The 13331-nt window shown below is 32.1% G+C and overlaps 1 protein-coding gene across 1 annotated transcript; it reads left to right on the top strand.

Annotated features, from left to right (window-relative positions):
• The first annotated feature begins 4250 nt into the window (after nt 1-4250).
• Nucleotides 4251-7781, top strand: LOC123654243 (cuticle protein 7). Its single transcript, XM_045590160.1, has 4 exons — nt 4251-4412; nt 5033-5129; nt 6746-6985; nt 7675-7781. Exons 1-4 carry the CDS (start codon nt 4299-4301, stop codon nt 7755-7757), a joined length of 534 nt encoding a protein of 177 aa, XP_045446116.1. The 5' UTR covers nt 4251-4298; the 3' UTR covers nt 7758-7781.
• Nucleotides 7782-13331: the final 5550 nt, after the last annotated feature.

The raw sequence follows: 13331 nt of genomic DNA on the forward strand, positions 1-13331 counted from the left end.
TCAGATCTCGATGAAATTTAAATGTGATCACATGATAAACAACGGCTTTCGATTAAATTAAAAATCATCAAAATCGGTACACCCAGTAAAAATTTATGCACATTTTCGAGAGTTTCCCTCAATTTCTCCGGGATTCCATCATCAGATCCTAGTTTCCTTACCATGGTATCAAACTAGGGATATCTTCTTTCCAACAAAAAAGAATTATCAAAATCGGTTCATAAACGACTGAGTTATCCCCGAACATACATTAAAATATATGGTCGAATTGAGTAACCTCCTCCTTTTTTTGAAGTTGGTTAAAAACAGTGTGCGTTTTTAGTTCCAGTATGGATACTGGGCTTTCAAATTATTGTGGAGAAGCAGAATGTTAACCTCCTCTGTGAGAATCATTAAAGTTGGCTTCCTAGATTAATTAACTTAGATGGCGAAATGAATAAAAATCTTATAGTGTTTGAATGAACATGGATCATATCTAATGTGATTTTTTTAGAGAATAATTAACCAATACATATAAATTTTGCTGCTATTTATTAGTATAATAATAATATAACAAAATGATGATATTACAATAGTTATCATTACAAAATAAAGTCACTTCCCGCTGTCTGTATGCTTAGATCTTTAAAACTACTTTTAACGGATTTTGATGCAGTTTTTTTAAGTAAATAGCGTGATCCAGGGGAAGCTTTATATGACTGTGTAATACATGCATAATATAGTAGAGGAAAACTGATAGTTTTTGCAACCATGCGAAGCCAGGGCGGATTGCTTGTATTTAATAAAATAAAAGATAATAAATGAAACGTACTAGATCTACATCTATACATCAATACAAATAAATAAATTTGGAGTGTCTGCTTGTAATATTAAAATAACCGCTTTTTACTAACTGCATATGGATGTATAGACGGTACATATACCAAAATAACATTTTTTACAATTTTTGTCTGTCTGTCTGCCTATTTGTTGCGGATAATTTCTGAAACGCCTCGACCGATTTTGACAGAACTTTCAGATAGCTGAGGTAAGTAACTTAGGCTACTTTTATTTTAGATATTTTTTTTTTACTCTGCGAACTGAACAATAACTTTTTTGTTAAATTCCACGCGGACGAAGTCGCGGGCACAGCTAATCTATACTAATATTATAAAGCTGAAGAGTGTGTTTGTTTGTTTGCTTGTTTGTTTGTTTGAACGCGCTAATCTCAGAAACTACTGGTCCGATTTGAAAAATTATTTTATTGTTAGATAGCCCATTTATCGAGGAAGGTTAAAGGCTATATATCATCACGCTAAGACTAAAAGGAGCGGAGCACCAATGAAGAATGTTTCAAAATCGGGGGTTCTTTTTTCCTTTTGAGAGCTTCCGCTGCGTGCGCTGTGAAAACAGTTAAAGTTTCGCAAAAATCATGTATGACAGAATTGATCATCTTTAAAAGTTCTAAAAAAAGTCCCCGACAGCATATATCTATCTTTTAAGGTTGGCTCACTATAACCTTTTTTATGCTCTCAACAAGAGAACAAACAAATCAAATTCTCAGAAGTTATCGCAGTTTTAAAATAACATCGCAGCAAAATAATGATCAAGTATTGCGCGCGCCTCTGTTCCACGCGGACGAAGTCGTCCGCAGAAGCTAGTATTAAATAAGAACGGAGACGCAATACATAGATAAGTACTCTATGAGCTATTCAGATTATAAATTTAATAAGAAAGAAACTAACGACAACTTATTATGACTTATCCTTCATATATTACTTCTTATATAATTGTTTTGTCATACAAAGTTCGTATTGTCTCCCAAATTCTCACGATATACAATTATTGATTATAAAGGTATTAGGCGAATTTTTGTAACAATAGAACTATTATTTGTTTCCATTGATATTTTCGTCACTATTTCTTAGTTAAAATTAAGGGCCTAGGTTTCAACAAAATGTATTTTTTTAAGTTATTTTAAAAAAGAGGTTGCTCTATTCGATCTTTTTTTATGTATGTTGGGGATAACGTCGTCGTTTATGAACCGATTTTGATAATTCTTTTTTTGTTGGAAAGGAGATATCCCAAGTATAGTACCATAATAAGAAAACTAGGATGTGATGATGGAATCCCAGAGAAATCGAGGGAAACCCTCGAATATCGTAGTGACGACTAGTGCGTTTGTTAATTTGTTTCGTCTACTTACGTTGTATTAATTGTCAATGTAATTGAAGTCGGTCTAATTGAAGTTATTTTCGTTTGCGAGCAAACATAATTATTAAATTTGTGTCATATTCCTATTCGTTAAGAAACATTAGGTTAAAACGTTTTGGATAAATAAATAAAAATACACAATAGTTTAGCGATGAAAGCAGTAAGTTACCTTTCTTACAAGCGGATTCTTTCCATTCATAAAGAGGCCTTTTCCTGGTAGTGACACTTGCTTATATAAGCGATTACAATTAGAAAACCTTAAAAAAATGTATAGTTGGTATTTACATACTTTCCTTATTAATTTTCTTATTAATAGGTATTTTAAATAAAATTTAATATTAATAATATCTTGAGATGAGATGTAAATCATTAGTTTAAAAGAAAATTTCCCAACTTTCTTAAACAATTGTGGTTTCTTATATATAGACGTATTTGGCAACTAGTGATTACTCTGTAATCATGGAGCGTTTTAGTTCACACGTAAGTAGGATCACTAGGAGTGCACTATTTAGCTCTGACGAAATTAAGGCTTCTCACAGTGGAAAATATCTACTTTCAATCGATTTATTTAAATAAATCGATTGAAAGTTATTTTTATAAAGATATGTCCACATGCTTATAATGCCCGTGCTTTTGGTATTCCAATTTTTATTTTTGTTAGTGATCGTTACTTGGTACACTACTGTAGCTTACATTAAGAAAACACAGGGCACGTATCTGGCAGTCACTTTAGGGTCATAAGAGTCATAATAATTAATAGTAAACGTCTTTTACTCACAATGGCTCCCAGTTGGATGAGAATCTCGTGTCGGGGATCCCACGAAACTCACAAAATAATTACAATTACTTAGACCAATACATCTATATGGCAGATAGAATACGAAGCATTGTCATCTACGTGGATTGAAACCGCGACCGCCTGTTGTTGTGATCTCTGCGCCAACACGTCGTCACTAGAAAATACAACGTATGCTGATGTACTATATGTGTCTGGCATTTAGTCGTTTTAGAGACATGCAAGTGTTAAATACACTCATGTTTTTTATTGTTATTGAGATAGCAGAATATAATATAGTATTTGGCTGTATTTCAGCATTAAAATGCCTCATTTTTATTGTATAGTAATTATTCTACAGTAAGAAAATCATAAAAAAACTACTAGAGTTATGTTTTTTATTACAACTATAAACTATTGATGAAAAAAAATCTAAAATCGTATCTACACGTTTCTATGATTTCAATTCTGTTCACTCCTGCATTCGACTGAATAATATACACTGCCGTATGTTATTGTGTTTTGATATGAAGGTCTTGTGGCTATTTAGTCCCTATAGTTGGTACCACATTATGTGTATAAGGAGTAGCTAATGTTACATACATTATCTACGAGTACAAGTTAAGTACCTATTATAGTTATAAAGACATACATTTGTCTGTCACCTTGTTAAATAATCATTAGAATAAATAATAGAGACACTTGTTTAAAGTATAGTTTACTGCTTTTGGAGGTAATCTTATCTTAAAGTGGAAATATCCATCGAAAAAATTTTTAGTGAACAATACCGTTATTATGATCGAAGTATGAATATAAAATCTTATTGCGATTCATCAATCACAACAGAACTAATTATTGTTTATTAATATTCTAATAATACGGATTAAAATTCTTGTTACGATATTTTGTTACAAAACTTGAACTTTCAGAATTATTTATATTTTATTAAATAAATTGTCATTATTTTATTAAATATTTTAAAATACTTAGTCAAATTTTTTCTTGGCGTTCACAGTCTCCTGTACTATTTATAATAGAACAACGTAACTATATAAAATATTCAAATAACAAAGATATATTTAAACAATACAAATCTATACACCTGTACACGGCTCCCATAAAAGTGTTGCAATTCAATTTACAAGCGACGTCATTGTAGCGTGCGAAAGTTTTCTCAATTAGACGCAGGAGTATAAGGAAACATCTTTTTCGGATTCGGCCGGCTCCAAGGCTAACTCTACTAAGGCCATTTATAAAGGCCTGTGAACCCTCCATTGTGTTATTCAGGGAACAAACATACAGTGATACGGTCGTATGTTTGGCTAGTAAAATGTGTCGGTGTATTTGTGTTTTTATTGCTGTTTTGGTCGGGTGTGCACAGGCAAGACCGAAAGTTAGTCCTGCATTCAATCCCGCGTTCGAACCGGGATACGAATATTACGATGTAAGGTCAAAAGGTTTCTAAGGTTTAAATAATAAGGATAGAATAAGCACGCATAAAAAATAAATTTATACTTAAAATTGGCATGTGTACAAGTTTATAAAATAAATCCTTGAAAGTGTATAAAACAATAATTAAAATTACTCAATTCTAATTTTATTTTAAATTTAGAACTTCTTCTTTGACTAGCTTACTTCAAGGTGTCGGTTTTTTGTGACGGTGTGCGCGCGCATCATAATAATGTACTCTCGTCACTTTTCCTTAACACACCAAAAGAAGTATAACTTCAAAAAAATCTGTATGAGTATAATATTATAATTTCCTTAAGCGTGCCAAACTTAAGGAAATAATTTTTTCCCCATTAGAAAATGAACACCGAATTATCTATCAGTCTATATATATTTTTTTCCGTTATTCAAAATATAACTAGACAATAAACGTGTTTTTATTTATCATGTTACGGATAGTCTTAGCTGCTAGCTGATCCGTTCTAATATGAAACATAACATATTGTTTATTTCTTTAAATCCTTTTTGTCCAACCCTGAGATTAACGCGATAAAATTAAAAATGCTTACGCTTCAAAATATTACTCATACTAATAATTTTTCACTTATCGTTTAGGATCGTCCTCGGTACGCATTCAACTATGGTGTCGCCGATCATTCGACTGGTGACATCAAATCACAACACGAAACAAGAGACGGCGAAGTTGTCAAAGGTAATTAAGATGATTATGAATAATTATCCTTCTAACTTACTGTTGTTTAAGCTATTTATAATTGTTATTACATACTGAGTTAAAATTTGTATCAAAAGAGAAAGCTAAATCATTAAACCTTAACAGTGATTTAAGAAATAGGAATGTTCTTGAAGCGCTTTGTCACTAATTTTCCTAAACTATGTTCATACAACATATATGTTTCAGAACATTTATTTTCCTTTTATATTCCTCTGAGTAACATTTTGTATTTCACATTGCTATACGATATTACTATGTTACTATTATTATATTTAGTAATGCAAATAATTTGGTAAAAAAAAGAAATGAATTGATAGGGACGGCAAATTTTTGGTGGGCCTCGGGTGGCAAAAAACCACGCCACGCCACTGGTTGAACACCTTATGTGACATAAATTTGAGATGTAAAGACGTTTCGACGATTTCTTGTATTTTTTTTTACGGGCTTATCTCGGGAACTACCAGGTTAAAATTAAATAGTTCTTTTAATGTTGGATAGTCGATTTATCAAGGAACGTTATAGGTTATAAAAATGATGCTACAACCAATAGGAGTGGAGTATTAATGTTAAATGTAGCAACAGTAAGACCTGGTGCCTGATAGCGTTACAGACATATTAATCTCTTGCGGGTGAAGCTGCGGGTAAAATGAGTGTTATTAAACAATAAAAAGAGTAGAAATTAGACATATAAATAGAAAGTAGCCATATGAAATGAGTCAATATTTAGGCCGTTAAAATTTTCATAATAATAAACCTTTTCCCCGCATACACTAACAGATTCTTATTTCTAAACAACGTGCATTGTTTGAAAACTATGCGGTCATTAGCGTTTTGTTAGTAGAAACACCAAATAATGACTGTTAAGCATGGGATTGAGAAAATGTGCCGCACCATTATCATTTTATCGTAATAAGCACTATTGTTTGTAGAAACATTTTACCCGACTAATCTTAAGCTAATAATTATAATTGATTAAGAAGTAGGTTTCATTTATAGGATATTGAACGTTTCGTTATGAAGACACGCAAAATAATTCAAATAAAGGTATTGTTTATTTAAAAAAATGTAATAATTCAACTAACTTAGTATATAAGAAATATTGTTTACTAACCAAAATGAGTCACTAGTTACCTAAATAAAGAATATTATTGTTATTATTATTATTATGCGATTCTTAGAAATATCTAGCATATCTGTAATTACACCATACATAAAACTTTAATACAGTGATGTTAAATGCAATATGTCTAAATATTACAATTTGTGTTATATTAAGATATATAGCGTTGTTGTGGAAATTACAACTACAAAAGTCGATAAAAATATTTGTAACAATTTATTTATTTCGTTTAATTGTGTCGAAGTTTAAAGAAATACATGTGTAACTAAATTGATTTTGGATGTTAAATGGTGATCAGATTGGCAAAAGTAAAACGAGAGGATGTGTATTGGAATACCAAAGTTTAAATAACAATTTTGTTACCTATGTATGTACTTAGGTTATATAATTTCAGATTTTATAAATAAAAAATGGTTTTCTCGTAACATAAATTCAAATATTGTAGGATTTCATTATTATCATTTTCCATTTGCAGGTCAATACTCTTTAGTCGAGCCTGACGGTTCTATACGTACTGTAGACTACACAGCTGACCCTGTTCACGGCTTCAACGCGGTTGTATCTAAAGTGGGCCCTAGCGTACACCCACAACCAAAAGTACATCAGCCAATTCAGCCAGCTACTGTACAGTACGTGGTGAAACCTGTGCCAGTACCTGTGCAAATACCAAGCCATTATGTACCGCAACAAATTTATGCATCGCCAGCACCGTTTTGTGAGTAATAATTTTTTATGCAACAATTGTATTTATATATATTTTATTAATATGTACATTTAAAATTTATTTACCTATTCTAAATGTTTCTCAAGAGACTTTATTGATCTAGGCCATAGTAGGTATATATTATAGGTATATATTATTAGTAGGTATATATTATAGTAGGTATATATTATAGTAGGTATATATTATAGTAGGTATATATCATCTTGCATATATTTAGAGCCTGTTTCTGTGTAAGGCAGAGCTCCTGGGGAGGGTTGAATTGAGGGTAGGTTCGGCAACGCGCTTGTAATGCTCCCGTTATCACAGGCGTTACTAGACTAAGGTATCCGCTAACCATCAGGTTGATCATTCGCTTTTTTGCCACCCTATTGGTATAAAAAAGTTTGTATTAAAATGTAAAGAAATACAATTAAGATACGAGAAGAAGAATTTGATAAAAGATATACGAATAAATGTACTTGAATGAGAAAAAAACAATGATTACATTAAAACGAATGCTTCGTTTCAATTCACGTTCGCTACACAATCTAAGAGTAGGATCAAAATTGTATTCAAAGACAAACAAAGATATAAAAAGTTTAGTCACATGACAGGTGGATATAATATCTAATTAGCGTTAGATAACATGCCGTAACACCATTGTTTTACCATTGTTTGCTATAATGTATTTTGTTTTACAGTGTATCCCAAGGTTGGCGGCCAATTTCCAGAGTACGACGGCTTCGAGTTTGATGGACCATCAAACCAATTCTATAGACGTTGAAAATTATAGTTATAATAATGTTTAGCTATAAGTATGTATATTATTTAATTTAATTTTATATAAAAATAAATAAATTTAAAATTTTATATGAACAATATTATTTGATTTTAAATTCAGCTTATCATACGTTTTAAATAATTAATATATAATTACTGTTAAATTGTAGTTCTTGAATATTTTCTTTACAAATAAATAAAATTAGAGTGTCTGTTTGTAATATTAAAACAACCGCTTTTTATTAAATGCATATGGATGTATACACGATACATCTACCAAAATAACATTTTTTACAATTTTTGTCTGTTTGTCATGTCTGTCTGTTTGTTCCGGCTAATCTCCGAAACAGCTAGACCGATTTTGCCGGTACTTTCACTGGCAGATAGCTGTCTTAGTAAGGAGTAACTTAGGCTTCTTTTATTTTTTTATTTTATAACTCTGCGAACTGAACAATATAACTTTTTTGTTAAATTCCACGCGGACGAAGATGCGGTCACAGTTAGTTGTAAATAATTTGTGACCTATAATGTAGGTTTTTAATAAAAGTCGTAAAAGCAAAAGTAAATAGTTTGGTTTTAAGGGAGCAATATCAGTGGCGTAACGTGAGTTTTTGCCGTCCGGGTGTTCTAAAATTTGCCGTGACAATTTTTACTTTTGTTTTACAATGTTGACCTGGGTTACATTATTCATTAACCTAGTTTGATAAAATTAAACAAAAATGAAATTCTCGACCTTTGACCTTGAATGGCTTTTTTAACACACATGGAATCTTTGGCAACTTTTGGCACTTTTTTCTACTGGCTTCCCCAAAATTAACGCAGGAACGAAGTTTTGTTACAACGAAGAATTGTCTAGAAAAATACCATTGAAAGAGTAAAATGACTGGAACTAAGTAAGTTGAATCAGTAAGATACATTTTTTTTCAAGGAATTGCTTTCTATCAGGGTTCATTGTAATAACTCACTGATTTGGTGAGAAATAAAAACGATCTCAACAACAACCTCTACACTGTTTCTAATTTTTCTTAATTCTGATGTATTTCCGCATAATCTCGTCGCGTTAAAAGTTTTCTTGATCAGAGTGCCTAGTGCGAGTTTTATTCACAGAAACATGACAGAAACGCGTATATACGTGAAGATTAATTTGTATGGGAATTTAAACAGTACAGCCTAGACGATAAAGAATAGTATACGATACAATCGGTACAGAGTCATCTAGCGGCAAACGCGAGAAATAGGTTAAAATCCCGAATTTCTCATACAAAATGAAGTTAAAATTTACGCCCGTTATTGCGAGACAGATCAAACAAAACTCGCACTAGGCACTCAGTTCCAAAATCTTAGGGACTTCGAACCAAGAATCTCTCTAACTCTTACACGCGTCCTCTTTAGCTGATAAATATGACAGATTTACTTTCTTCAATGTTTTTCATTTCCTGAATTCACTTATTTATTTTCGCCTGCGTTATGTCGGGTTTACAAAAAAAAATGAATTTTGAAAAAAAAAATATTGAATTGAATTTGAAATAAAAATACTAAATATACAGATATAAAACTTGTTACAATGCGAAGATTGTAGAAGAGAAGAGATTGAAGAGAATGAAGAATTTTTTGTTATGACAATTAAGTAGTCAAATCATATATCATAGAAGTAGACAATAAACATTTGTATTTATATCAGTGATGAAACGGATAGCAGTTTGGCCGGATACCGGATACCGGATATTCGGCCAACCATGTGGCCGAATAGCCGAATATCCGGCCGCCGGATATCTGGCGGAACTTCAAGCATTCAGGGTCTCTGTTAAGCATTCGTGGCATAGCTCTAAAATGCGGAAGACTCCTGCAGCCGAACTGGCTCCACACGTATCGACTCGTCGTTCCTCTGGGCCTAGCCAGTGAGGTTGAGAGGGTGTCGCGGAGCTTAGGAAACTCTGTGTTTTCCTGAAGAGTGTCCTAGGCGACACAGTGTCTAAATCGTCTGCAATAGATGGACTAAGGCCAATGATGATGATACTGAATTACTATCCGGTATCCGGCCGGATAGTGAAAAAAAAGCTAGATAGGCCGGATACCGGATAGTTACCGGACATCCGTTTCATCTCTAATTTATATCATCATTAAAATGTCAATAATTCAACATAAAATAGTAGGATTAATTAATTTGTGTGCATTGGAAAGTAATTGAAACAATATCGGTACACGTAACAAGATAGAAAACAAATAAATTAAAATATAAATACATTAAAGTTACTAAAAATTAAAAATAAATTCAATTATATCAAGATAGAATCAAAATAATTTAAATTAAAAATAAATAATTCTAAAATGACAATATTATAATTATTATTCTATTTGATAATTCGACTAGCCCGTTGGCGTAGTTTGTCGTGGCCCTGCTTTCTGTGCCGCAGCTTTCGGGTTCGATTCCTGCCTGAGTCTGGGTGTAATATAATATTTGTAGTAATATATTTATATATATGTATTATTTCTATGTATATTTATAAAAAAAAGTTATAACAGTCGGCTGTTAATTGTAACAGAAGCATTAAGTTGCTTACTATAGGAGCAGACGGACTGTGTGTGAATGTTATATGATATTTATTTATTTAAAAAAAAAAAAAAACGATAAACTTAGCATCGCTCAACAACTGTAAAGCTTTACTTATACATGTTTCTAGAATTATTAAAAACACCGAGATTTCAAGAATGCTTAATATACAATATAGTAATTCTAGAGATGGTTGAGTCACTGAGACACTACCCAGATTAGTTTGACCTCTGCTTTTTACTTCGAAAACTCTTAGACTAAACTGATATTTATATCCCTCGTATAGAGATTGCAATCCCGCGAAGTGAAACATCTGTAACTAACTAATTAAGAGATAGTGATCTCCTGTTAAAGGAAGAATTAAAAAAAGAGCTTCCTTCTACGAGAAGAAGATATATTTATATTATAAATACAAACAACAAGAACTATGAAAAAATTTTGAAAAATGAAATGGTGCGCTTTGTGTCTGACGGAATCAGAAAACTGCACCAGACGCTTGTCTGTCTATGAAGGTTTAAGCTAAGCGTAAAAGCCTAGACTAAAACATAATACAACGTAGCTAATAAAAAAAATCATCAATGAATTTTAGCATTATTAGGGATAGCTCAAGTCAAATTTCAATCAAATTTAAATGGCAGTACAGGACATACTTTTTAGGAAAAAGTCGCAATCTTATTAAAAACACAGACCCACAAAAAAAAAAAACACGAGAAGAAAGAGAAGAAGAAAAAAAAGTAAAAATAAAAGTAATTTTCACGATGGAAGAACACTACAATAAGCAAAATGATGAAGTGTACCCTCACAGTTCTAAAGAAGCTGCTCAAGTTGTCGGAAAGGTACAATGTGGTCATCATCCTGCGTCAGTGATGGTTTAGTGGGGCGTGTCTTGTCAAGGAGCCACAAAACTACATTTTTGTGAAAAAGGAGTGAAAACTTCAGCCAAAGTGTGTTAAGCTACAGTTTTGGATCATGATATGAAACCTCTCAGCAATACACTTTTTGAAAATATACCGTGGACTTTCCAGCACGACTCCGCACCTGGTCACAAGGCACGAACTACTCAAGTCTGGCTTGAAACCAACGTTCCGGACTTTATAAGAGTTGAAGACTGGCCCTCATCTAGCCCAGACCTCAACCCTTTAGACTACAAATTTTGGTCAGTTTTAGAGGACATGGCCGACATCGAGTCTCTTAAAAAAATTTTGGAGCAAGCAGTGGCGAAATTTCCCTTGGAAACAGTGCGTAAATCCATAGATTCATGGCCAAACAGATTAATGGCCTGTATAAAAGCTAAAGGTGGCCATTTCGAATAGAATATTTTTTTAATTTTTTGCTGAGACGTTAATAAATATGTAGGTATAAATTTTAATAATATTACATTACTTTATTTTTAAAAAATGCATTTTAATTTGTAACAGAACTTATGGACTAAAAAAATGTATAAGAGACTTATGAAGGTTTTGTTTGCTATTCTTAGCGTTTTTCTTACTATCCAGTACATAAAAGCTGTCCAATACTTAGGGGCTATCAAGTAGGTAAGAGCTAACTAGTATATTGGAGTTGTGAAGTAGATCTGAAGCAACCTGACTGTAGAAGTAGCTCAACTTAACAGAAGATTACAGTTGAATAATACTGCTTTCAAGCAGTCTTGAGTCCCTGTGGTGGGTAAGGAGACCAGCGGTCCTGGGGAGATTGGAGGTAGGGTCGACAACACGCTGGTTATGCTCCTGGTGTTGCAGGCGACTATAAGCTACGGTAATTGCTTACCATCAGGTGAGCCATACACTTCTTTGCCGTCCTAGTTGAATAAAAAAAATATGATCTTAAATTAAAACTTATAAACTAGCTAACTTAGCTTAGTTTGTAGTTGGTAGCTAGTAACTTAGCTTCGTACTAAGATTTTGAATATAATATTATATTGAGAATATTATAAAATTATAACGAAACTAGTAAACTAAAAACAATATCAAAATACCTGAATCTGTTTTACTCATAATCAGTTATATTATAGCGCCTGTAAAATAAATAAAATCATATCTGTTTTTCAATGTTTGCTCCTACAAAATACACAGGAGGTAATTAATACTTTTAAAATTGAAAGGACTGTCATCAAGAAATATAATGTTTAGGTATAAAGTGAACAAATTTAATTTAAAATATACACATACATAACTGATTAGTTATTTATGATTTATTTAAAATAGTGATAGTTGTCATGATATTGTTATTGCTTTACTTATTAATTTTAACTGTAATACCGATGATTGGTAAATATCTACCTATATATTAATATGTGAAGCAAAAACATTGTACCCATTTTTATGAAAATTGTGCGGACGGAACACTTTACACACTTATAGTTTACCTATATAAAGAAGAAGTGCAGAATGCTAATATGTTTTTTTAATGTTGCATAAAAATATATTAAATCAATAAAAAAAAAACTACACACACTGCAATATATTTGACACACACATACGCATATTATACTCTTTTTGTTGATGGCCAGTCTGTAGTAAAATTGAAAAAAATGATTCTCTAATTTCGAAATTTGACCCAGGGGCGACCACTAGTTGTTATTATTATACATAAATATTTAAAAATATGAGCAGATTAAATTATTAAAATCATTTTTTTTTTGAGAAATAATAAAAATCAAATGTCAGTTTATTTTCTATAACTGTTATGATTATGGTGTTGATGTATGTTGATATACTTTACTGATTATATTAAAGTACTTATTATATTAAAAACTGCTTTTGTAATTCACACATCAGAAGGATCAGAGTTTAATCCACCACACTGTTGTAATGCGGGTTGGCGGATATATTCTCTACTATGAATAAAGATCGTTATCAGGTATATATAATAACAACCGAGACCGACGGCTCATAGTGCTCTCCGAGTCATGGTGGGGTGACCCACAAGGACATACATCCAAACCGGAAAGGAATATTTATACAAATCGCAAACCGTCGGTGTTTTAGGCGACTACTCGAGCTACACTAGAGTGGTTGTTAAATACAA

This window comes from Melitaea cinxia, chromosome 6 (assembly GCF_905220565.1).
Source record: "Melitaea cinxia chromosome 6, ilMelCinx1.1, whole genome shotgun sequence".
NCBI classification, from domain to species: domain Eukaryota; kingdom Metazoa; phylum Arthropoda; class Insecta; order Lepidoptera; family Nymphalidae; genus Melitaea; species Melitaea cinxia.